This window comes from Python bivittatus, unplaced genomic scaffold (assembly GCF_059951505.1).
Source record: "Python bivittatus isolate LINGU-HERP-01145 unplaced genomic scaffold, Pbiv_v1 ctg000160_np1212, whole genome shotgun sequence".
NCBI classification, from domain to species: domain Eukaryota; kingdom Metazoa; phylum Chordata; class Lepidosauria; order Squamata; family Pythonidae; genus Python; species Python bivittatus.
In genome coordinates this window covers 9,276,291-9,301,332 of record NW_028277076.1, presented here as the reverse complement: position 1 = coordinate 9,301,332, position 25,042 = coordinate 9,276,291, and the positions used below count along the sequence as shown (strand labels likewise).

At 46.9% G+C, this 25,042-nt stretch overlaps 1 protein-coding gene across 9 annotated transcripts in view; it reads left to right on the top strand.

Moving 5' to 3' along the window:
* The window catches only part of NACC2 (NACC family member 2), a 93,894-nt gene that overhangs the window by 54,745 nt on the left and 14,107 nt on the right, over nucleotides 1-25,042 (top strand). For 3 of the 9 annotated variants that reach the window (XM_088147161.1, XM_088147159.1, XM_088147163.1), the window contains 2 exons: nucleotides 20,508-20,833; nucleotides 22,263-23,177. In XM_088147161.1, coding sequence (XP_088003287.1) covers nucleotides 22,316-23,177 — 862 coding nt within the window. In that variant the 5' untranslated portion in view covers nucleotides 20,508-20,833; nucleotides 22,263-22,315. Of the gene's footprint in view, nucleotides 1-12,268; nucleotides 12,899-20,507; nucleotides 20,834-22,262; nucleotides 23,178-25,042 lie in introns of those variants that run through there. The other 6 variants (XM_088147165.1, XM_088147164.1, XM_088147167.1 and 3 more) reach the window with 4 other exon arrangements.

Genomic DNA, 25,042 nt, shown 5'->3' with positions numbered 1-25,042 from the left:
GGGGCAAGGCAAGGGGGACAACCCAGAAGGAACGGTTTTGCGTTGATCACATTATTTCTCTTGGTTTTCAAAGCTGCAGTGTGCCTACGACCTACGAGTGCTTACAACAGGAAGCAGACCACTCAATATGAAGGCAGCAAGGTCATGAAAATCAAAAATCGGTTTTAAGCCAAAGCAGAGTGTAATAAAAAGATCTTTCCATCGAAAGCCAAAAGGGGAAAACTCAGTTTTTTTAAATCACTGTTTGAAGGAACAAGTCCCGTACCTCTCAGAAGGGTTTTCCAGAAGTAGGAAAACATTGATTCTGATGCCCACAGTGAATATAGGCAAAAAAGAGAGATTAAAGTCAGGATATAAATTAATATTTAATTGTTAAATCCATGAATAAATAAATGTTCTGCCTTGGCAATGGCCTGTCCGGTGCCTCCAAGATGTCTGGAGCCTTAGAAGGCCTTCCCACCCTCGTCCAGTCTCCTTAAAATTGAAGGGAAACTGTTCTGTACTAATGATATGTCAAAGGCAGGAAAGACCCATAGAACCCATTTTAACCCAAGGAGAAGGTGCCATTTCCTGCAGACGTATGCCCAAATAGTTCTTGAAGGTTAACTTTCCCTAAAGCTCATCCTTACATCTTGGATGATTGACCAATGGTTTTCATTGATCCATTTGTTTTGGACAACCAGACGTTGTTCAGGTGACAAATGGCCAGTAGGGTTCAGGGTATAGAACAACCTCCATCCCACCCAGTGCCGCTCAAGCCACGCTCAGTGTTGCACCTGATCATCTGGTGGAGACATTTGGGAGAGGCTCACAGCCATGGACAGCTACTTCTTCGTGTAACCAGATTTCAGTAATAAAAACAAGACTGACCCATCATTTCAGAATAAGGATGTTGACCGAGCCAGCATTCACTAGTTGCATCCACCTCTTTGTTAGGATGCAGCTAAGCCTCAAAGGTCATGGAAACTAGGAAGAAGGCATTCACTTTCACCCTTCATATCGCTATTCTACTTCTCTCATAGTTGGATAACATGGATAATGAAGCCGCATTCTAATCAAACCTCCCCTAGATATTTACAGGAGGTTGCATCAGGGAAGGAGCAATAGTCTTCTTGTTCCACTCAATCGATGAAGGTGATAGAAGGCCCATTTCATCTAGCTCAAGGATGGAGCAGGAGAAGCAGAGGCTGAAGGAGTCACGTTGGTGGAAAGAAAGGGAAGAAGGGAGCTGCAGCAAAGGAGATTTGAGGACAGACAGCAAGTAAAAGTAATTCCAGTGTTGCTTGACTAAATTTAGCAGGGACTAGGGGGACAAAAACAGGAGCTCTGGGTCAGCAGAGTCAGACCAGTCTTGGTCTTGTCCAGAAGTGCTTCAGAACCTGTGAGCAGAGTGTAACCAATGGGGAACTTAATCTAGAGCTTTCTTGGGTAGGATAGAAGAGTTGAAGGGTAGGGAAGAACTAAAGAAGGAAGCTGCAATGGTGAGAGCAGCTTTCCCCATCATGGGACCCCCTAAGTGAGTCTGTCTGCGGTTCCCATCATTCCACGGCCAGCATGGAGTTGCCAGGAGTGTTGGAAACTGTAGTTCATAACATCTTGAAGCAGGCATCTTCTAGACCTTCTTTTGACTCCTTTTTCTTTGCAGCTCTCTAGCATCAGAACAGCATTGCACCTGACAACCTAGCAACTTCCTCTAGTCTGGCATTCGTGGGTCTTCGTAAATGTCTTTCTCCAGTCTTATCTCAGTGAGCCTAACCTGTGTTACATGTTTTAGATGGTGAACCTGGGGCAGGCCTCTGTTGTCTTTAGAAAAATCAGATGATTTCTGCTAGAAATATAGAGGTGTTTCATGACAGTTATAAATGATGATGAATCCCCCAAAACTTGCACTTACTCAGGAGAACACATATTCTGGGGGAATGCGGCTAGGTGTGGAGTAGGCAACAGAGTTCTACCAAAAGTCCTTGTTCTTGGACTACTAACCAGATTCAGATTTGTACAATCTGGATTGGGAGGGTGTCTACCCTCATTGCTCTGTTGGTAGCAAGAAAGAGGAGCTGGTTTTTTTATAAGTTCCAGGTGATTTGGCCCATGCAGTTCCTCCATTTTTGATTGCTAGAAGATCTTCCAACACCTATAGAGCTGGTGGTAGGCTTCCAACAGGTAAAACTCAGAAGGAATCTAGGTGGGCAAAGGGTGTGCCATTGATACTTCAAGCAGGTCTTTAAAAACTTAATGTAAATGAGAAATAACAGAGTGCCTGTAAACAAAGTTGTGTTCTTTTGGGGGGGGGCAGACTTTTTGTGTCTATCGTGATGGGACCTAGGTTCTTTGATGAAGGGACGGATGCTCCCCCCCCCACTCCTGGGTGTTCAGCTCAACTTGAAGCCTTCATCCTTTTAGCAGGACTTAAGAACAAAAGGCTGAGACCCATCGTCCCCTAGCATCTTTCTTTGTGGTTCCCATCGCTGGAGAATATCCCTGTTCTTCTTTCCAATACAGGGACTCTAGGACTTGGGCCTGTCTGTCTGTCTGTCTGTCTGTCCATTAGCACAATAGCTTTCTGAAAACTATACAGAACAGGACCAAGTTTGGTGCAGAGGGAGATGCCAGGAAAATAAAGTCCGAGTTTTAAAATGGGTCCGATCTGGCCGGGGGCTGGGGAGAAAAAAAACCCGCATAGAAATCCCCATGGGAGGGGCAGGAAGGCAGGGGCTCTGAATGCTGCCAGCTGCTCTGTTCTAAGCCCCCTCCTGGTCACATGACCCAGAATGGAGCTCCTGTTAAGGGTTTAGAAAGACATTCAGTAACTCTCTGCAGGTTTTCGCTCATTTTCGAAAAATGCATTGTGTGTTGGGGCTCTGCAGACCCCAGCTTCAGGGGCTGGGAGTGCATTGCTCTCAGGGCGGCCAGTTGCCGATCCTCCTCTGCTTGGGTATCCCTTCCTTTGAAGGAAGAGAGGACGTGGGGTTTCCCAGCTCTTCCCTTTAAACTGTCCTCATCTCATATTGCTGGGTGGGCTGCTTTGGTTTCTCTGCCTCTTGCCCTGATTGCTTGTTACGCCCTTCATCCTCCAGGCCCCCTGAACAGTTCCTCTCTTCCCTCTTTCCTTACAATCTTGTCATGAATCAAAGCAGCCTTTAACCCAGGGCTTCTCAACCTTGGCCACTTTAAGACCTGTGGACTTCAACTCCCAGAATTCCCCAGCCAGCATAATATTCTGGGAGTTGAAGTCCACAGGTCTTAAAGTGGCCAAGGTTGAGAAACCCTGCTTTAACTAAACAAGATCCCCCTCGCTGTTGCCAAAGAGCTTTGGGGAGATCTGGCTTTTGTGGCTGGAGTCTTTGACTCCGAAGCACCAGGAAGGTGATGTTGAGCTTCCACTTGGCCCGAAGGATTCTTACAACATTATCTGCATTTCTTTTAATTTGTAAGATTTCTAGTAAATGGGTTTAAAATTAGGTCCAGGCACCAAGCCAAAGTGCGTCTGAACGGTGCAAAATTTAAATCAACGGGGGACCCGAGCAAATTCTTTCCTTGGTCTCTGGATGCCAATGAAATTCACTGGAGCAGGGCGAGTCGGATTCCCGTAAGCTGCTTGGGGAGAAACATCGTCCTGAAATGGCCTGTAGGTAGGACTCTGGCTGTCGCTCAGTCTTTCTCTTTGGATTCCTGAACCCATACGTTTATTGATGTTTGGCAGTATGCTTATTAATGCACCGGTTACATGGAATCAGATAAGTTGCGTTAGGGCAGAGACGGTTACCACGTCAGGCAAAATGAGGCAACTTGCATCAGACAGCAGCCTTCAAAAGAGCTGGGTAAATAAAAACTGTTGACCGAATAAACTTGCGAGATTTTTTTAGTTAACAGCTACAGTCGATTCACAGTCCAAACTAGTGCTAACCAAACATGCTACAAGGACCATCATGGATTCCGTGATGACCTTTGCTGGTGCAAATTCCTCTGCTGTCCTTTCCCACCACCACCAGTTGAGCAAAAAATTGTTCTTCATGCACACACATGTGTTTTCCATACCTCTCAGGCCCATCCAATTCAGTATCGTTCACATCACCTTTTCCAAGCCAGTGCCCTCTAACTGTGTTGGTTGGCGTGGCTGGAAATTCTAAGAGTTGACATCCAACACATTGCTACCAGTTTGGGGTAGACTGTTCTACACAACAAGCAGGTGTCCGTCTTCTTCCTGGCAAATTAGTCCAGAGCAGATGAACAGGCAAACAAGGATGAAAGAACTTCTGATATATTGTAGGAAAGCTAGGAAGAATCCCAGCAGCTGCCATGTATCAAATGCGAGCTCTATTTATATTGATATTAAAGTTCACGTCCTTGCACCTCTTTCTCCCTTCCGTGCTGTGTAATGGGGTTAAAGGGACTCTCTTTTTGGGCGAGGGACAGTTCCTTGTTTTGGTAGCAACCACCTCTGGCATCAGGCTGTTTTGACCATGGAACGTGGCTCCCACAGCAGAGGTTTTCAGTGTTTTGGACAAGGATTTTTTCTGGGAATTCTTTCAGACAGGAAGTGAGACCATCTGCACCATTTATTCAAACGGTGGACCTTGAGTAAATGCTATCAAAAGGCCTTTAAAAGAATGAAATGCTTTATAGATGGTCTCATGCCAAGCTTCAAATGGTATATGGGGCTTGGCAGATATTAAAGAACCTCTCGGGGCATCCTCATTTAAGCCAGTATATTTTCATCATCTTCTGGAAAATGCCCTCCATTTGAAACCAGACGTTTGTACCCAGGCAGAAGGGGAGGGGGCCGAGCCCCTTAGGGATCCTCTGCTCACCACCAACGCTGTGGTTTAATACTTAACTACCCGTAAATGTGAAAGGCAACAATTAATTAATCCCAGAGAAAGTCTTAACCAGCTTAAGAAGAAAAGTAATGATGGTTGCAGGGGGGTGGGCAGGAAAGAGAAAAAGAAATGCATTCCAGCATCACCAAGATGCAAATCTTTGGCTGTTATTTAATTTAAAAAAGAAAATGAAAGCTCGTTTTTTACCTAGAGTAACCATTGGTCCATTAAATACCGTTGGCCTAAAATGACCTTCTGCAGCTGGATATTTTCCAAATATATTAGATTACAAGTCCACCATGAAATTTTTCCCAAGGAAGATTTTCTGGATCCCACAACTGATAATGCAGATTTTCCTAAAGGGTCAGCCTCATTTTGGGGGTTAGACTAGGAGACCTCCAAGGTCCCTTTCAGCCCTATGATTCTATAACTCATGGGGTCATTTGCCCCAGAAAACTTCCAGCACAAGCTGAACATATTCCTATGCAACATTTTTCCTGTTGGCTTAATTTGCATAGGATTCCCCGCCCCCCAAAAAAAATTCTAGTTCAAAATTATGTGGTAGATGTGGTAAATGGGCAAATCTTTCTTGCTGGGAATAATGCGGTTTGCAGATTGATGCATTTGGAGAGTGCAAAGTATATATTGGGAGAGCCAGTTTGGTGTAGTGGTGAAAGCACCAGGTTAGAGACCGGGAGACCCTGAGTTCTAGTCCTGCCTTAGGCATGAAGCCAGCTGGCTGACTTTGGGCCAGTCACTTTCTCTCAGCCCTGGGAAGGAGGCAATGGCAAACCACTTCCAAAAAACCTTGCCAAGAAAACTGCAGGGACTTGTCTGGGCAGTCTCCGAGAATCAGACACAATTGAATGGATTAAAAAAAGTATAAATTGGAGAGAAGGGGAATGGTTTCTCTCCAAATATCTGGGAAGGTCTTTCTCAAGGCTACCTCAGCTCAGCTGATATTTCCTTCTGCAAAATACCAGCATCGTCTCAAAACAGAACTAACTTTGTGGGAGGGCTGGGTCCCATCCAGAGGAAGGGGAGTAGCAAACGAGCCACAACTGGAATTCTGTTTCAAATGTATGCACCATATTGCATTGAAGACCCAACATACAGCTCCGGGAGATTAGGGGTTACATCCACTGAATTATTTTTAAATTATTTAAAAAATTTAAAAATGCCCAACTCTGGAGCAACTCTGGGCGCTTTATGCCATTAAAAGCCCGTGGAGTAAAGTCAAGTCGATTTGTCCTGAAATGAGTTTTGAATCCTTCCTTTTTTTACCCTCCATCAGCCTTAAACGAAAGTTGCTCTCCTTATAGCCACATCGCTCTAAAAGTGGCCTCTGGTCTGTTGCCTGTATGAATCTCCTTCCTTTCTTATTTATTCAGTTCTTTCTTGTTTTGAATTCCAAAGCAGTATTTATTTTCCTTTCTCAGCTTGCAGCAGGATCTGGTCCAGCCGGAAGACCTTGAGTTGTTATCACGATTCGCAGACAACGACAACACAAACACAGTTCAGATCACAGCCCTGGTGCCGTGGTCTCCATATCATCTTAAAAAAATTATTTCCCAAGGAGGTTGACTGTAGGTCCTAGAGTAGTCTTCTTTAACCCTTGACCCAAGATGTATTAAGATGACCCCTTCCGTGATGCCAACATAGGTACAGTTGCCCTCCTCTAGATCTGTGCACAATTATCAATACCAAACAAGCAGATCACATCTTAATTTCTTTCCTTGCACGTCAAGCGGGGAACTTTATTTTAAGGGAAAATGTGCAAGTTTCCTACATATGTTTGCTTGGTCAGGCACCATATGCATTTAATTGACAGTGATGATGATGAAGATGATGATGATGATGATGATGATGATGATGATGATGATGATGATGATGATGATTTGGGCCCAGCGTCGATCCCCCATCGCGGCCATCATTTTAATATGTTGACCAGGCTTTGTGGACCCCCTTGGGAAGGACCTTCCTGAAAAAGGTGTTCTGGGTTTGGAATGCTCTCTCTCCAGGCTGTGCTGGTTGGGGATGATGGGGGTTAGAGTCTGGCCTACCTGGAGGGGCAGCAGGTTGGGGAAAGCTGCAGGAGAGAGTTTAAACCCTGGGATTTTTGCTGTTGATTGTCCAAGTGGAGACGGTTTGATGTACTGCAATGGTTTGTGAAATTTCTGCCAATTTGTGCAATGCCCCGAATGGCATTGAGGAGAAGAATGAAATTCCAGGAACCGTGCAATCCCTTGCACAGACTCAGAGCTGGGTCCCATCTCTCCTTTGTTTTACAGGTGATGCGTTGGCAGTGGGAAGCCTGTGTTGCAAGACAGCGAGTATAAATCAGAACACCCATCTAAGAGATAAAGAACGTTTGATTTTAGGCAGAATTAGAAATGCAAGTGGGGCACTTCATATTTCACCTCGGCATCGACTATTTATGGCACAATATGCAAATCGACCTGGCTATGAATATTAAAGCTGAATGAGTTATATATCCCCCCCTGCCTTTAAACAAATGCGCTGATGGGCATAGCCCCCTGGCTGTTGTTAAAATGCTGTTTGCGCATTGCTTTTTTTTTTTTTTTTAACCTCCTGGGTTTCGAGAGATGTGTGTAACCAGCAGTCTTCTTGAAGCAGGATTTCAGTTCTTCCTTAGCACCATCAGGGATCCAAGGAAATAAAAGTTTCGCGCTGACCTTCCTTCTCTGGCCAGGAAAAATCTCTGTCTTAAACATACCTTGCATAGAAACTCAGAACGTTTATATAGAATTTACTCCCCCTGCAGAATTCCACACTGCTATAGTCTTCCATCTCTCTGGATCCAGCTGAGAAAGTTGCATTTTCACACATTTGGAGAGCAAACGGTGCTGCCCCACCTACTTTTCCATAGGGTGGGAAAAGCCATTCAACCCTTCTCCCCTCCCTCCCCCCCCCCCCGGAAGTGGTGGTGGTGTCAAAGCCTGTCATTGTGGGTTGTGTCACTGCAACGTCTACCTGGGGGCAAGCAAAGAGATTTACGCAGAATGGGCCACTTTGCAAGGCGACCGGACCAGTGGGGTTTTCTTCCTTGCTGAATTTTCTTTTCTCTGCAAGAAATGCAGATTAGAGGTCTTTATTGTATTAGCCCACCAAGAATGAGGAAAATCCGGTAATGAGTGGGACTGATTAAGTGCCCCCTTTGTCCCCTCTTTCCATGTAATGCTAAACTTCCGAAACAAAAGCGTGTTTTTTAAATGAAAGGGGCTGCATTCACCAAACTATTTATGCATTTGGCCCATTCATTGTACGTGTTGACTGGTCATCTTGATCCGAGATTCCAGGTCAAGAAAGCGTTTTCCCATCGCTTGCCCTCTGACCCTTTAAATTGGAGATGCCAGGTTTTGAATCCAGAGCTTCCTACATTTTTTTTTAAAAAAAACACTAATTAAGATCCCTTCCCCAAAGACATCTATGCTTGTGAACTGGCATACAGAGAGTGGGTTGAGAAAACCAGGGAGAATTGTCTTATCTCGAATCAAATTAGGATGGCAATGCCCTCAGGAAGAACCTGCTTCTTTTTTTAAAAAAATCAATGCAATAAAAATATACAAAATTTTAAAAAATAATCCAAACTTCTTCTGTGGATACTTCATTATTCTTCCATCTTTGTGTATACAATAATCTTGCCGGGATTACAATATACAGTCTTCCCTTCCCACATTTCTTTTCCAGTTCAGCGTCCATAAAAAGGAAGAACCCGCTTCTGAATTCTAGATCTGGCAGGAGGGCACCTGCTTGAGGGTGAGGGCACTCAGCCCATATTCCCCTTCCCATCTTCCATAACTGAGCGCTGGTTTCTTGATGGTCAGGAAGGGTATTGGGTGTACTGGGCAAAAACTGCTTGAGGAAGGATCTATATTTTTTAGCTTTGGCAGATTGGCCACAAAGCAGGGATTCAGGTGCGCCTGGAAAGAAATTAGAGCTTTCCGATTGTAGATCGATAGCTGATTTTCCACCAGCCAGCGAAGTGTCATTATCCGGTCACGCCTGGATACCTCAGATATGGGATCTGAGACTTCCTTGTCTGTTCTCTTCTTTTGGCATCAGTGCGTCGTGTGCACACGACCTTGCTGATCCCCTCATTGCCTTCCCTGCTTCTCACAGTGAATTCTTTGTGACCCAGCACACCACACTCCAGATGTGTTGAGGCTGCAGTGCTCCAGATTCCCAGCCAGCAAATCCCCATGTGGTGTTTGGGGATTCCCAGGGCCAAAGATTCAAGCGGGTGCCCGATTGGGGAAATTTGCAGCAGGCCACGCCAAGAAATCCTGCTGAAACGTTGGAGGTTGCGTTCACACACTTAACATTTCTTTATTAACAACATTTCTCTTCTGTTCCAAATGCATGTTATTAACTTATATAATCCCTGAGAGATACATCTGCATTAGACAGGCAGGATAGAGTTTTATATAAAAAATATATCTAAGCAAATAGCCTGGGTAGTTTCTTTTTATTCGTTCCTTTGTTGTATTTTTACTTCATCTTCTCTCTGGATGCTGGCCTTCAGGAAGGCCCTTAAAACATGGTCTTGTCAACTGGGTTGGAGTGGAACCTGCTAGATGGTTATATGATGGTTAAATGGAATGTGCTCTCTTGTATGCTTTTTCGCCATTTTGTTTTTAATCTTTTTAATTTATTTTGGTTGGATTTTAATTTTTTTTATGATTTGGATTGTTTAACTATGTACACCGCCCAGAGTCACTACATGAGATGGGCAGTTATATAAATGTGATGATAGATAGATAGATAGATAGATAGATAGATAGATAGATAGATAGATAGATAGATAGATAGATAGATAGATAGACAGACAGACAGACAGACAGACAGACAGACTGACTGACTGACTGACTGACTGACTGACTGACTGACTGACTGACTGACTGACTGACTGACTTAAAAATTGCTCAAGGAACCATCCATAGGGGGAATCTTCTAATTTCCTCTCTCCCCCTTGCCCATCAACCCCCTGTGGTATATTTGGCTAAAGAGTAGATGTCCCAAAGTCACCCCGTGAGCTATGTGATCAAGTGGAAACTTAAACCTGGTTCTTCTAGCCAAGCCTATCCCCATAATTCCTGCAGTGGCACTCAGTTTTCCTTATCAGTGGCTTGGCAAAATTTTGCAAATGCTGATGGAATTAGAGTGCCTAATATGAAAACCGAGTATTATCTCAGGAAGCATATCAGAAACATGGTTAAAAAAAGGGAGCGGGGGAATCAGATTGCCTTCATGCTGTGTGACAACGATTTCAAAATCTCAAAAGCCACAAGCCACAAGCATGCTTCGCCTGTGCACTGTGAAAACATTTCCAAGCTTCAGAGCATAATGTTGTGCTTCCAAACAACCTTTTGATGGGAAGAAATTGGGAAGCTGATGAAGTCAGGCTAGCCCCCATAATATTGTTTGATTAGACGGGATTTCAACCCTTGCGTAATTCCTGGGGAATTGTGCCTTCAAATTATTTGCCATGAAACCCAACCAAAGATGAGGGCTTTTTGTTTATCTTGAAGGACGTAGTTCAAGATCTGGCCATTCAGAGTGCAAGGGGATGAAGAAATCACTTGGAAATCCCAGATTTGTAGCATGATTCCAAAGGGGGTGTGTGTTTAAAACAGGAAAGATGGTTGAAAAAGATCTTGGGAAAGTCCTCTGGATTTGGGAAGGTAGTAGATTGAGAGCTCGCCATCTTGAATGTGCTTTAGGTGAGACCAGGAATGGTGCATTTTGCAGAAAACAGCTTCTGCAGCAAGCAGTTCTGTGCTTGGCAAGCCACCCTTGTGGCCAGGTTTATCCCACCATCAGTCAAGTCTCTTCTGGCCACGTTTTGGAATGAAACCAAGCGGTTGTTATTTTAGGTTAGCTCTACTGGCAGTATGGAAGTTTGGACGTTATAGACCCAAGTCCATTTGATGGTCATTAGGCTGGAGAAAGCTACCTTGTGTTGTGCTTAAGCCAAACATTTGAGGTTGTATGACTGAGGTTATGACCTATTTGGGCAGAGACTTGTTTTTTGCCTTGCAAAGTGACCAGTTCTGGATAAATCATAAAATCCTGCAAACTGTCAGAAGGTCAGAAGCTTGGGGTTTGTCTTGCGAACAGAGCTGTTGCCTTTCCCCATCAGATGGTCCATCTCAGAAACCACAGCGCAAACATCGCTGAAGAAATCACATGAAATTAAGGATCCGAAACCCACAATGACACATGAAAAGCGCCCAGGAGGAATATGGTGGTTCTGGCCAAAAGGGTCTTTTGGAAACAGCATAATGCAATGTAGCATTATGCCTGCCACAATTGCCACAGTCCAATCTGGAGCCTTCCAGATGTTTTCCAGCAAAGCCATAGGAATTCTGGGAATTACAATCCTCACACATCTAGAGATGGAGATGGAGATGGAGATTTAAGCAGAATCCATTGTAGAATATTGAACACTTCTGGTCCTTATTCTGGATAAATGAGCATCTGAGCTGAGGTGCAAAACTGGAAAGGTTGGGCTGAAGTATGTGTTACTTGTACCGAACAACTGTAAATAGAAGCAACGCTGAAGAACAAAAGAAGCAGCTAAATTTTTTGGCAAATCATGGCTTGATAGATCACAACTGCCTTTATGTTAATAGTTTGGATCCATCAGAGGAAACCACTGAGAGTCAGTAACTCTCTCCTGACTGGACCTTCTGGTCTTCACGCAGGAGAAAAAGACTCGCAGATATGTGTTGAGGTTCTGTTCCATGTTTCTAAAGGAGAATTTCTGAATATCTTGAGTTTCTCCTGAAAGAAGTAGGTGATCTTCTGATTTAGGCTGTCCCCAGGATCACCTGACCGATAGACCTCCCATCTTTGTCAACCATTTTTGTGCATTCATACTCATCAGCTTTCCCCAGCCTGACCCCTTCAATAAATGATAGGACTCCAGACCCCCAAATCCACAGCTTTAGTCATACTGACTGGAAATAGAGGCCTTGTAGTCTCAAAAACACCTGGAGGGTGGTAGGCTGGAGAAAGCTGTCTCCTGAGACATCTAGAAGGTAGCAGATATGAGAAAGAAAGAGACTGAACATCTGGACAGCCTTGAGATCTTTCAGTAGTTGAATTTCTGTTCTGTTTTTGAAAGAAAATATAGGAACATCTTGTGAATTCTGTCTGTGGGCAATGTAGGAACATATAAAACAGTGAAGGGCATCTGTGGTTCATGCAAACGCTGTAGCGTTGGGGGTGTGAGAACATCCATGCTCAGCACTGGTCTCTGTTCAATACATGGCTGTCAAGTTTCTCACCATAATCTTTTTTCCACCCTACCCAGAAAGGGTGACAATTGACTCGTGACTTTCCGCATGCGAGGTTCAACCAAGCGCCATGTGCCCTAACCTCTGACTTTTCTGCTGGGTGACCCTCACTAAGCTGCCCTTTCTGATATCAGGGGAGATGACATACCGCCATGCCACGTCCCCCCACGGGCCCGCGGGCACATTGCTGCTTCTGAATAGTTACAGCCTCAGACACTCGGTTGTCTTCACGGAAACTCAGCTTTGGTCTCGTTGCCCCATAATGTTGGGACTGAGGGGGCTCCAAACCTGCCCCTGACCCCCTTCCTTCTAGCCTAGAGGTCTTCTCATTTCCTAATGCTGAGATGGAGCCGCCACAACCCCCATAACGCAGCCACAGACCCCGTGCAAGTTTGCTCGCCCTTTGCAGCTTTCCAGAAAGGGGGGACGGGTTTTGTGCAGGAATCTGGACAATCTTGGGCTTTGCAGCATCAGGGAAATGCTCCCTGCAATCCCCGCTGAACGGAGCCCCAGGAACACCCGGGCACTGGCGTGTGCCACTTCCCCACTCGGTCTTTTCATGTGGCTTTTCTTTTCTTTTTTTTTAAACAGCCGCGGTTGCATCAGAACTCGGCAGCATTCCTAGGGTTCTCTCATGTCTCTTTCTGCTGACTCACAGAGTAACTCGCTGAAGGGAGGGGGCAGAAACCCCAAAGCTCAGGCCGTTCTCCATACCAGGCAGGCAGCCGAAGCGAGAAGAAACCTCTCCGGGGTGTTGTGAGTGTGTCGAGCGCTGTCTTTAGACCAAGCGTGGAGGGTGGGCTGAATCTTGCCCTTTGGTCTGGGTCCAAGCAAATGCCGTCACGGTGGGGCGGGGTGGGGGGGAGAGGAAACTCTTCTCGTTGTGGGTCTCTTCCTCTTGGGGGATGCGCTGTGGTCGGGGGAGGAAGGACTGGCGAAACGGGGAGGGGTCCCGGTGCAGGAATTTGGAGGAGGGGATCTGCATCGTCTCCCGGCGCATGGAGAGAAAGAGAAAGTGAGTGGGATCTCTTGTTTGAGTTATTCTGGTCTAGTTTTGGGGAGGGCAGGACGAACGGAGCAAAGTGTTTGAAATGAGGTGAGGCATCGAAAAGTGGAAGGTGGCGTTCTTTGTAGCTTTTGCTGTCTCCAACCTGGTTTGGGGAGTGTAGAGAGATGGGTTTGCATTGAAAGAAAGCCCCTCAGATTTTCCCACAAAAGAAGGACTGATCTTCACCCTTTGAGAGTGAATAATTTGTCAAGGAGGGATTCCTGCATAGGTGCAAAGAACATGGCTGTCCAGTTATGGTCCTATGTCTCTTCTTGCTGTGATTGCCACCCCCACCCCACCCACATCTCTGGAGACTTTCATATACAGATTGTTATGGGTTTCTTTTTATGCTGTTAATGTGGTTCCATTCTTTCTCAGTCTGGTCTGTTGCTTTCTCTTTTTCCTGAATCTTGGATTCAGATGTTAGAGCCACTTTTCCCATCCTGGTGGCCTCCAAATGTTTTGGACCCTAACTCACAATCTTATCCATGCTGGCTAGGGGATGTGACAGTTGAAGTTGCACACATCTGGAGGGCCCTAAGTTGGAGAAGGTTGACCAAGCCCTCTTCAACTCTACCTTCTTCTAAGTCTGCGTTCTCTCTGTGGTCACCCTCCAGATGTTTGGTCATCAATGACCAGTTTTCTTAGCAACGGCCATGCTGGCTGAGAAATTCGGAGAGTTGAGGTCCATACCTCTGAATGCATCTTTCAATTTCCAGCCTTCTTAGCAATGGCTGTCGTGTCTGAAGAATTCTGGGAGTTGAAGTCCACGCATCTGGAATATGTTTCAGGATTGAGAAGGTTTTCTCAACGTGTCAGTGCTTGGGGTGGGGGGAGCTGGTGGTCACAACACCTGTTCCCCTTATGATTCTGTGTCCCAATTGGCCTCCACTTTTGAAAAACCTTGTTTCCTTTTCACAGTGAAGACCAAGCCTTAAATTATACCAGTGTTTCCTTGCTGTGTTGTTTTAAAGAGGATCCAGAAGGGAGTGGCTTATGAAACACATTAGTAGAAAAAGACAGTAAGATGATGCTGTTCTTGATGGCTTTCACTAACTTTATCCTTTCAAATAAATGGCAAATTCCTTTTTTTCTGTTTTTAATGTTATGAATGAATTAACAGATCAAATGTTTATTGAGAGAGAGAGAGAAAAAAAATGGAACAGCATAATAGAAACCAAAAACTGGGACCATACCTAAGGACGTTTGAAAGAGACAAAGTTTTAAGCCTGTCTTCCCAGAAGGACATTTAATAGGCAAAAATAATCTGCTAGGAAGCACTTTATTGATATCACTAAAAAATGGAGACCACCTTTGAATAAAACTGTCCCTATTAAAGGATTCTTCAGGACTTTTTGCTCCTCTATTAATTTCTCCACCAATACTGTTTCCTGTACTTTTAGATACTGTTCAGCTGAGGAGAGATGTATTTCAGTTTTCCAGGGTTTTGCTATAATAAATCTGGCAACTAACCAATACACTGAATTAATTTCTCATTCTGCAATTTTATAAGGCTTGGGGAAGATGGACAGTAGAGACATCCTGGCATTAATTACCAACGACTGGTAATTTGTCAGGTTTCCTAACTTTCAGCTCAAATGAATGTGTAAATGAGCACAGTCACTAGTAATTGTAACATGAATCAGTTTAATTACACTCTCAAACATAATCTAGAAAGGTATAGATGAATATAGTGCAATTCTTAAAAGTTGCATCTGTAACTTACCTTTATAGTCACTTGATGACTCACTGAGATAGATTTAAAGGGAGCGTTACGCTGTAAATATTCATCTTGTTTGGATCTCAGTTTTTCTTCCCATAATTTTTCAAGAGTTTTAGGAGAGCCAGTTCTCTTTGAGAGGTGATATTATGCTGGAAATGTTAAATGGAACAAGCACAAGTCCACTCTCCCATCACCCAGTAGTGTAGAGTTGGCATCATCCAATGGGGTCATTTTGGTAACATTTTTCTCAACAGATCCCTCCTGAGATCTTTTCCACTGGAGAAGACCTTGTAGGGGGAAAGCTATGTTAGGTCTCTGTTAGCCAAAAATCAGAAGGAGTCTGGTAGCACCTTGTCCAATTAACAGATTTTATTATAAGGCACAGTCTTTCGTGCGACCAGACTCCTCCCGATTGCTGGAAAACCCAGTGCTCAAAAGAAGGATTTTCTCTCTTTAAAGATGTGCTTTGCCAGAGAACTACGGTGATAAGCAGTGGCAAATTCTCATCTGGTTACCTTTTGCTATAATAAGGGAGCCACCGAGGCAGAGAGGCTATCAAATTGCAGCATTTCACAGCAGGCTGCAGAATTGCATTACATCTCTTCCCTGGGCAGAGAGATTTCTCTCTGGGGAAGCTGTAGGAGGATGCCCGAAGTTTTGGCACCCAACAAAATACAGTTACGGAAGGAGCGTCCCCTTCGGTCGGCAGAGTCCTTTCGCCCTGAGCGAGGCTAACTGCCTGCTCTGGAGTTTGCATTCTGCCAAGGGGCACCTCTCTGCAGTTGGCCAGGTTGAGTGGCAGCGTTTCTCGGCTGAACAGAGAAAGGACTGTGTTTTGGAAAGATGGCGTTGGTACACAGATGCCACCTGGCGGGCATGGAAAGCACAGACCAAAATTAACAGCAAAGGTGGGGTGCAGCCGCTGCAGAAATGTGCAAAGCGAGGAAGGGCCTTTTGCTTCTCGTGTTAAGAAGCCCCTCTGGGGTTCCAGGTGGTTCCCTTCCCTAACCAGGTGGACTCCAGGTGTGCTGGGTCTGCCACTCTCAGAATGTCCCACCAGCAGCATCTTGGGAGTTGTAGTTCCGTCTGGAAGAAGAAAGGCTGTTCCGGACTTTGGAACACACAGCAGAAATTCAGCCCCACGACTCCCAAAACTTTGAGTGCGTGAAAATGGGTGACTGTGCCCTGAAATAAGTCTCAGGCCATTTTAAGAAAAAGAAAGCAAACTTGGTCAGAAAACATTGTAATAAAAGCAATGAAAACGCAGGATAGAATCTTTTAAAAAGAAAGGAGATGATTCAGCCCTAGCCAGTATGCATCAATAACTTGCTAGGAAGGGGCTTCCCCCCCGCCCCACCAAAATAAAAAAAAAAAGATGCAGCCATCTGAAGTTTGCACTCATCCTCAGTTGGGATTGCAATCCTGAATAGTCAGATTTTTGAATCCTTCCTGGATATCTGGAGAGCAACTTTTAGTAGAGCTCTGAATGGAGGGTGTTGGGTTTTCCTTTTCAGTTGACCAGTCTACTCTTTGCCAGCATCTTTCTGGCTGGAGCCAGGACCTGCTGTCTGAATTTAGTCCTTAGGCCAATGCCGCGGTGCTTATTGTGGGATACCTTTTTTCCTCTCCCTCCCAATAGACCCAGCTATGTGGAAATCCTTCTAAGGGACAACCAGAAATTGGATGAGAAGTTGGGCTGCAGAGATTAACCTCCAAATAGAAGTTCTTGAGGCAAAAGGTTTAACACACTTATGTAAAATCTCAGTCTTAGGAGGTGGGAGTGTGACAGTTCCGGAGCCACTGGGCACACTGGGTTGTAGATGTGCCAGGCGCTGCCTTCCGAAAACTAGGGTAGGCCAGAGCAACAACGACATTTAATTCAAATTTAAATGGAGCTAGCATCTCTTGAAATCAAGTTAATATGATTACTTCTTTGGTAGCTTTTTCCTCTGGGTACAACAAAGATGATAATAATTTCTTAGCAACTTTTGTCAGGCCCCAGAGCTCTCAGGGATCAGTGTGGCTGTTGCTTTTTCTTAATTAATTAACTAATTAATATTTCAAATTTGTCACCACCCATCACACTGCAGAGCGACTCTGGGCGGTTTTTTGCTGTTTTCGAACTTCATGGTTGCCAGCCAAAGGAATGGAAAACAGATGGTAGTTCGACAAAGTGCTCTGCAAAAGAAGCTGATGAGAAATGCAAAGAAGTTGTGGGCTTAGGCATCAAGCGAGGTGTGACTTGGACTCCAACCCTTTGGATGCATCTCCAAGGCTATAATAAAGTGCCTTGGAGATCTCCCATCCTTGGTCCAGAAGTTCTAGATGCCCTGCCTGTGGGCTCTCGGGTTCTAGATTAGATGATTGGACTCTTGGGTTCTAGATCGGACCCTACATTGGGGCGGTTTGTTTCTTTTCTCGGTGGCTGAGCCCATCTTTGGCTAGTCCAGGTGGGTTTTAAGCCTGTAGCCAGGGCCATGAACATCTGGAGCAGGCAGGAGATCACAGAAATGGGATGGGAAGTTCTCAGCCCCACCAGGTAGGCCAGACCAGGAAGTCAACTCCACAGGAAGGCTAAGGCTACTTTTATTGAGATGGGCTACAATAACAGGAGCATGCAAGTCTGATTGTGCTGGACCTCCTTCCCCTTCTTACACTTCACTGTAAGGGGTCAGTAATGTATAGGCGCTGAAGGAGGTATCTGTCCATGTGAATGAGGGAGATGTCTCCCTGAGCCGCTTCTGAATGTGTGTTTCTCTGGACTTAAAAACGTGTAGCCCCCTCTACCTAGGTAACGGTTCTTGGATATTTCTGTCAAGATCACCTTCCTTACTCTCTACACCACATGACCCAAGAGAAACTTTGCCACCCTTTATTAAGCTAGGCTCACACAATACCCTAAACTCTAAAACTGGGTTAGCATTGATATGAGCAGAGCAGATAATTGGTTAGAGCAGGATTCTCCAACCGTGTGGGTACCAGAACCTCCTCAACTGACAATCTCTCCCCAGGAATACAGTTAATAATTTCAATGGGATTAGGGCTGGGTGGTTCTGCAAGTAATTAAGAACAGTAATAATTACATTTCAAACTCTGTATCCCAGAGTTCTCCGAGTGTTGTAAGTCCCTGTGTTGAGTTTGCACAGAAAAGGGGGGGGCGGGCAAAACAAAAGAGCAAATGTTGACAGGTCTTCTCCTCTGCCTGCACCAGCTTAATCAGGGGTTTTTTTTAAGTGACGCCCCCCCACACACACACACATCCTGCCCCTGGGGCCCTGGCCTGCAGTTTGAGAAACACCCGGTCAGAGATGGAAAGAGGGAAGAGTGACAAAGTCACTTCCCTCCCATTGCTAATAAGCTGGTCATCCTATTGGGCTTTGTGCAAAATTGCAGAGATTGATGAACTGATTGATTAGGTTTTCATCCCACCTTTATTTTTGGTCAGCTCAAGGCAGCATACATACTTAATGCTCCTTCCTCCTATTTTCCCCACCACAACAACCCTGTGAGTGAGGTGGGTTGGAGAGAGATTGATTGATTGATTGATTGATTGATTGATTGATTGATTGATTATGTGCCATCCAATCATTGTGAACTCTTTCATCCAGCTTCCATGCCTAAGGGCGGACTAGAACTCGGGACCTCCCAGCTTCTAGCCCAGCACCTTCACCACTAGTCTCAAATGGCCCTCTTTGATCTTAGCAGAAACAAATCCCGACACTCTTTGAATGGGAAAATAGAGACTCCTGTAGGGCTGGCAGGCCCCTAGCACACCCACCAACGTGGTTGGGCATTGCCAACGTCCGTGACTGTACCTTCCGCCAATTTCCATGCCTTCTGACAAAGAGCTGTTTTCTGTTTTGACTAGCTGCCTTCTCTCCTTCATTTGAAGTTACTTGGGTGACGGTGATTGAACCCTCCCCCCCCTCAGCATTTCACAAATAGGGTAGAGTGTTCACACAACACAACTAAGCCCCCAAAGAATTTGGTTTGCATGCCAGAATTGAAGAGACCTTCCTTCTGTACCACACACCCTCTCTACCACACAAAGAGATTTAAGTTTTCTCCCGGAGGTGCCTCAATTCTGCGGGGGAACCCAGCCACAGCTTGCGACAGTTTTGATTTAGATTTGGGTGGCAGACCACTGCAAACCACAGGGCCATGCATTTCAGAAAAGTGGTGAAGCAAGAACAGCCCCTGTTCCTGTTTTGTCTTTGCTGATCTACTATATGTCATTCCAAGATTGAACCAGGAGCCCAAATCTGGCTTTGACCCATCCATGCTGGAGGAAGCCGCCCTTATTCCGTAGCATGGAGATCAGTCCTCAAGAACAGACTCCCGAATTCAGAACCAAGTAATAGAAGTCAAAGAGGTCTCTGCTCCCAACCAACTTTAAAGTAAAATCTCCTTTGAGTCAACTCGACTTGGCGATTTCTGTAATGTTTTGGGAAAGACCTTGGGAGACTGGGCTAAGAGATGCAACCAAGGAAATGGTCAGATAAGAGAAAGCATAGCCCACAGCTAGATAACGGGCAGGGCAAGAGGCTCAGAAGGGACCCTCCCTAATTTCTCGGATTGTAAAGGAGACAAGGGGGGAGAGAGATGTACTTTCAGACTTGCAAGTTTCAGTCAATGCAGCTTTACAACAAAGTAGAATTAGCTCAGGACAGGAAGGCCTGGCGCAGTATGGTTCATGGGGTCACGAAGAGTCGGACACGACTTAACGACTAAACAACAACAACAACAGAATTAGCTCATCTGGTTGTGATTCCTCTCTGGTTTACCCCACGAGGCTGACCATTTCACAGCCGGGCATGGACCATTTTCTTTGCAACCGATGGAGGTGGGCGTTTTTACAGCCCCGAGGTTCCTGGTGGTCTCCCACCCAAATCTAAATCCGAATTGTCTCGAGCCACGGCTGGGTTTGCCCGCAGCATTCAGGCACCTCCGGGAGAAAACGTCTGCTAAGATGGCCAGGCGCTCCCTGCCCAAGGCCGGGTGACTCAGGGGTCAGATGCAGCTCCTCTCCTCGGATTGCATCTGAGCTTTATCTGGGAGAAAGGTTTGGCTGGGGTTGGGGAATCTGGACGGGCTGCTTTCCTCCAGGGAAGGCACAGCGCCTCTGGAGAGGTGGGCGGGAAGGGGCGCTCCTTGCCCTAATTCCTCCCTCCGGAGCTGTCCTCGGCCGCCCAGTTTCGCTCCATCCAGGAGGGGGTTAACCGAAAGCTGCATCAGCACTGCAGATTGCTTGAAACCCTTGAAGTGCTCTGACACTCTGAATGTCCTAGAGGGTGGCAGAGGAGGCCTTACGGCAGCGCAATTCATATGCAAAACCACACCATAAATCCCCCCCCAAGGAAAAAAAAGTGGAAGCGGGGAGAGAAAGCGGAAAGAAAGCAAGCACCGTCTCAGTTGCTGGGGCACCGCTAAGCACTTCATCAGCAGAGTGCAGTATATCTGCCATCTTTGTTTGCGTTGCGGTGACTCATCAAAAGTCTGTCTTGAACCAACACTTACAGCATTTCTCTGGCACTGATCCCCCCCCCCTTTCTTCCTTTCTCTTTCTCTCTCCTCTCCCCCCGCTTTTTCTCAAGCTCCGGTTTGCCATTGGCATCTCTATTGGGTGCCTCATCAAAGGGTGCTATTCATTGCAGAGAATCGCCTGGACGCTCAGTGCCCTTCCAGCCTCCACTCCTCGGGGTCCTTGCCCTGGATCTTGCTGCTGCTGCCGCTGCTGCTGCCGCTGCTGGAGAAATCCGACTTAGCTGAACAACCAGGAGCTCCTCATCGCCCAGGCAAAGGAGGGGACCGAGTCGGGGATGCTCGGTGGTTTCTTTTCTCTCCTCTGCCCCTTCCTCTTTCCCTCTGCTTAGGGGACCTTTCCACAAAGAGCCAAGCTCCGGATTTCATCCCGGTTAAGGTACGTCCGCAGGAAAGGAGGCAGCAGTTGCGGGATCTGGGCAGAGCAGAAGTTCGGTGCACGCTGCATGTCGGCTAGCGCCGCGCAGCAGCTGAGAGATGGCTGCCCAGAATGGAAGCATGTGCCAGGCGGGCTCCCAGGAGCCCAGCCGTCTATTCAGCAGCTCCTTTCGTCCTTCCTGGGCGCTCCCTGGTAGGGAACCAGGCTGGTAATTCCAGGCGACCCTTGGGAAGTGCCTCTTACGGAGGAGCCACCCAGAGTTGGAAATGTGATGGGACTCTGTAGGTGGCTGGACTTTGTGTTTGGATGGCGAAGGGCAGAGGGCAGGCGGAGGTTGCGTGGCAGCACCGTGCGCGCCAGGAGAAGTGTCCAGCCCCATTCGAGGCACGGGGGATTTCTGGAGGGGGAAGCGGGGGGAGTCACTCTTTCCCAAAGTCAAATACGCTGAATTTCGTTCTGAGGAGCCGAACACGTCCGCTTCCTTCTCCTGGTTCTTTTGGGGCACGCCTGGGAAGGGCGTCCCTTGTCACAGCCAGTTTCTGAATGTTCCTAAAAATATCTCTGCTGCAATTTTTGATGCAAAGTCCAGAGCCCCAGCAGATTTTCAGAGGGACTACACGGAAGTGCGCTTCTTCCTCCTTCCCTCTTCCGATTTGGAAGGTGGATCCGTTGTCCAATTTCTGCCTTGGGCTCCGTTGGGAAGAAAAGTTCAGAAACTCACTGGGGCCGCATTAGAGCCGTCCCTCATTCCACCAATGACATAATAAGAACTGATGCGGGCAGGATGGAGGCGCTCTCCAGATACCTTCCCAGCTCTTTCAAGCCAAGCCGGCGTTCACCTGTGAGGAGTCTCAAGCCCTGTTGCTGTCCTTGTGGAGTTGTTCTTGCTTTTAAGTGCGCTTTTTTGCATGTCCCAAGGGTGCTGCGTGGTTCGGTGGCCTCCCACTTTCCTGCAATCATTTCCCCAAAGCTGCCTTTCTAAGGGTGGAATAACGCGGCCTGAGGCTGGGGAGGTCCACTGGTTTCTCTCTCTTTTTCTCAGCTTGGGTTTCCCTATTGGGTTATTGGGGTAAAACGGGTCTCTCTTTTCCTCACACCTCCCCTGAGCACTGCAAGCGGTTCCCCCCCGGATTCCGGCGTGTGGCACGCTGCACACGCAGAACATTTTGCCTCTAAGGTGGAGTTTTTCTTCCCATTATCGTGCAAGCGTGGCTCGTCTTCTTTCAGAAGCGTGTTTTGTTGTTGTTTAAACCCAACTGCTCTAAGAAGGGAACCACATATGTTTTTCCTCCAGAGTTGCACTTCTGAATCCCCGTTTCGGGGGCTTTGATGTCTCGGTTGGCCTTTTGCGTTTCGTGGCCTGCCATTGCCCCGTTTTCCTTCTGAACACTGCATTTTTCTCTCCCCCCTCCCTCTCCCCCCCCCACAGATGCACTCTCTTTTGGATGCTGTGGCGCTGAATGTGTAAGGATCGGGCGAGACATGTCACAGATGTTGCACATTGAGATTCCCAACTTTGGGAACACCGTCCTGGGCTCCCTGAATGAGCAACGGCTCCTGGGGCTTTACTGCGATGTCTCCATCGTCGTCAAGGGACAGGCGTTCAAGGCCCACCGAGCGGTGTTGGCCGCAAGCAGTTTGTACTTCCGAGACTTGTTTAGTGGGAATAGCAAAAGCGCATTTGAGCTGCCCAGCTCGGTCCCGGCCACTTGCTTCCAGCAAATCCTCTCCTTTTGTTACACCGGGAAGCTGACCATGGCGGCCAGCGAGCAGCTGGTGGTGATGTACACGGCGGGCTTCCTGCAGATTCAGCACATTGTGGAGAAGGGGACTGACCTCATGTTCAAAGTGAGCTCGCCCCACTGTGACTCTCAGACGGCCATGATCGAAGAGGCCAGCTCTGAGCCTCAGAGCCCGTGCAACCCCTTGCAGACGGCATCCATGCCTTATGTCATGTCCCCTTCGGTGCCCATTCCGCTGCTCACCCGGGTCAAGCACGAGAACATGGAGCAGCAGACGCCGCTGGTGGGGCTGCCAGCCAAGAGGTCCTTAGAGGGGGGCCTGCGAGACACAGCAGCAGGAGGTTCCTCGGCCACTACGGCAGTGAAGCTGTCCCGCGTCTCCTACTATGGGGTGCCCAGCCTTGCCCCTCTCATCTCCAGCATCCCACAGGCTCCATATGTCCAGGGAGAACGGACAAGTCCCGGGGCCAGCAGTATTCCAACCACGGACAGCCCCACGTCCTACCACAACGAAGAAGATGAGGAGGATGATGAAGCCTATGACACCATGACTGAAGAGCAGTACGGGCAGATGTACATCAAATCTACTGGCGGCTACGCAGGTAATAATATTTTCTTCCCATTCCCCGTAGGCTTGCTACTTGACTCCTCATAACTCAGAGAAGTTTTATCTCCTCTGCTTTTACACTGAGATGGGTCTAAAACAGTGTTTCTCAACCTTGGCAACTTTAAGGTGTATGGACTTCAACTCCCAGAATTCCCCAGCCAGCACGCCATACACCTTAAAGTTGCCAAGGATGAGAATTGGTCTAAAATATTGGCTCTGGGCATCTTTTGAGCAACACAGAGCTGTTGTTAAGGAGATGGGTGTTTGTCTGTCTTTGGATGGAAGAAATGCTTCTGTAGTTGAGCGGTTGAGCCTTTACTTTGAATGCCACAAGTCCTCGGTTGCATCTGCAGCATGTCCAGGGAAAACTGTGGGTCTGAAACCTTGGAAATGTTAACCAGGCAGGGTCAAGTCAAGAGGAATGACCTGGATCATCTGACAACCTTTGTCAACACTTTTTTTTTATTCCTCCTCTCCCTCTCATGGGGTTGAGGAGTGAGATACAGATTCCTCAACCCCAATATTGTTTATAAGCAGTGATTAGTAAAGACTTCCTAGAGGGAAGGACTGACTCCACAAAAATGTGGTCTCCTTTGAGTCAGGCTCAGCCCCTGGTGGCTACAAGAACATCCCTCTACACTTTTCTTGATGGAAAAGCCCTTGCCTTCTTTGGGGAAGTATTTCCTCACCCCAATTTAGCCTGCGTTCCTAGGATTTTCCAGTGGTCTCCCATCCAAGTATTAAATAAGTCCAACCCTGCTCAGCCTTTTTTTGAGATCCCCCTAGGTTGGCTAGGTGCTACCACCTCCAGGCAAAATGAATTTTGGGGGATATTAAATTCATCTGGTTCATACAGGAGCCAGATATGTTCCCATAAAACAGTAGTAAGGCTTGGTTTACCTGCCTGAAATTGCTTTCGGAGGTAGAGGCCTGCTCGTTCAGTGGAAAGAGAGGGGTGGGTGCATCTTAATTTTGCCTGTCTCAGGATTTGCTAAAACAGACAATGCAGAGTAACAGGTTGAATCCATGTCCTGGGAGCTGTTCAGTCTGAAAATTGGGTGTGCGCCAGGATGATTGAGCCAAACTTTTGCCAGATCAGGTCTGAACCCTTTCAGCCAGCCATCCCATGACCAGGTGGAGGTGCCTGTTCTTCAGGGACAGTGGGGGCAAAGCCTTGAAAAGCAGGTGGGTTTACGTCACAGAAAGGGGAATAATAAAGGGCAGACCAACTCACGTTGGGAAGCTTTGCAAAGGGAACAAGGTGCACAAAGGCCGTATTTCTTCCTCCGCACCTTAAGTTTGGAATCCCAGCCAGCAGGAATTGGGGAGGTTCAGAGATCTCAGGTCCCTCCCCTCCCCAAAAAGAGATCTCAGGTATATCCCAAGTATATCCACCTAGTTCGACCCTTTGCCAGTCCAGATGCTCTCTGGCTGTGTTGACAACCCCCAGAGTTCCAAGCACATGTGCCTGCTGCTGGAAGATCTGGGCTTTGAAATTGTTAGCCCTGCGAGGTAGTCCAGACAAGCCCAACCAGGAGCACTCACTCTATCTTTATTGCAAGGTTTCGTTAACAGAATCTTGCAAGACTGAAAGCATTTCTCCCCTCCTCTCCTTTTACTCTCCAGAAAACTAGGGAGGGTCCCTTCTGAAATGCTTCCCACACCCTTTTTCCTTCTGTGGGCTGAGACACCTTTTCCACGCCGTTGTCCAGTCTGCAGCTCTTCCTCCTGTCTCCCAAGGTTGTTGCCATAGACCATTACAGAAATCCACCCTCCAAAAGATTCCCAGGCTAGGGCAGATGGGTTTGTTTTAGTTGTGTGTGGCAAGAGCAGGAGGACACAGAGTTGGGTAAGTAAAAC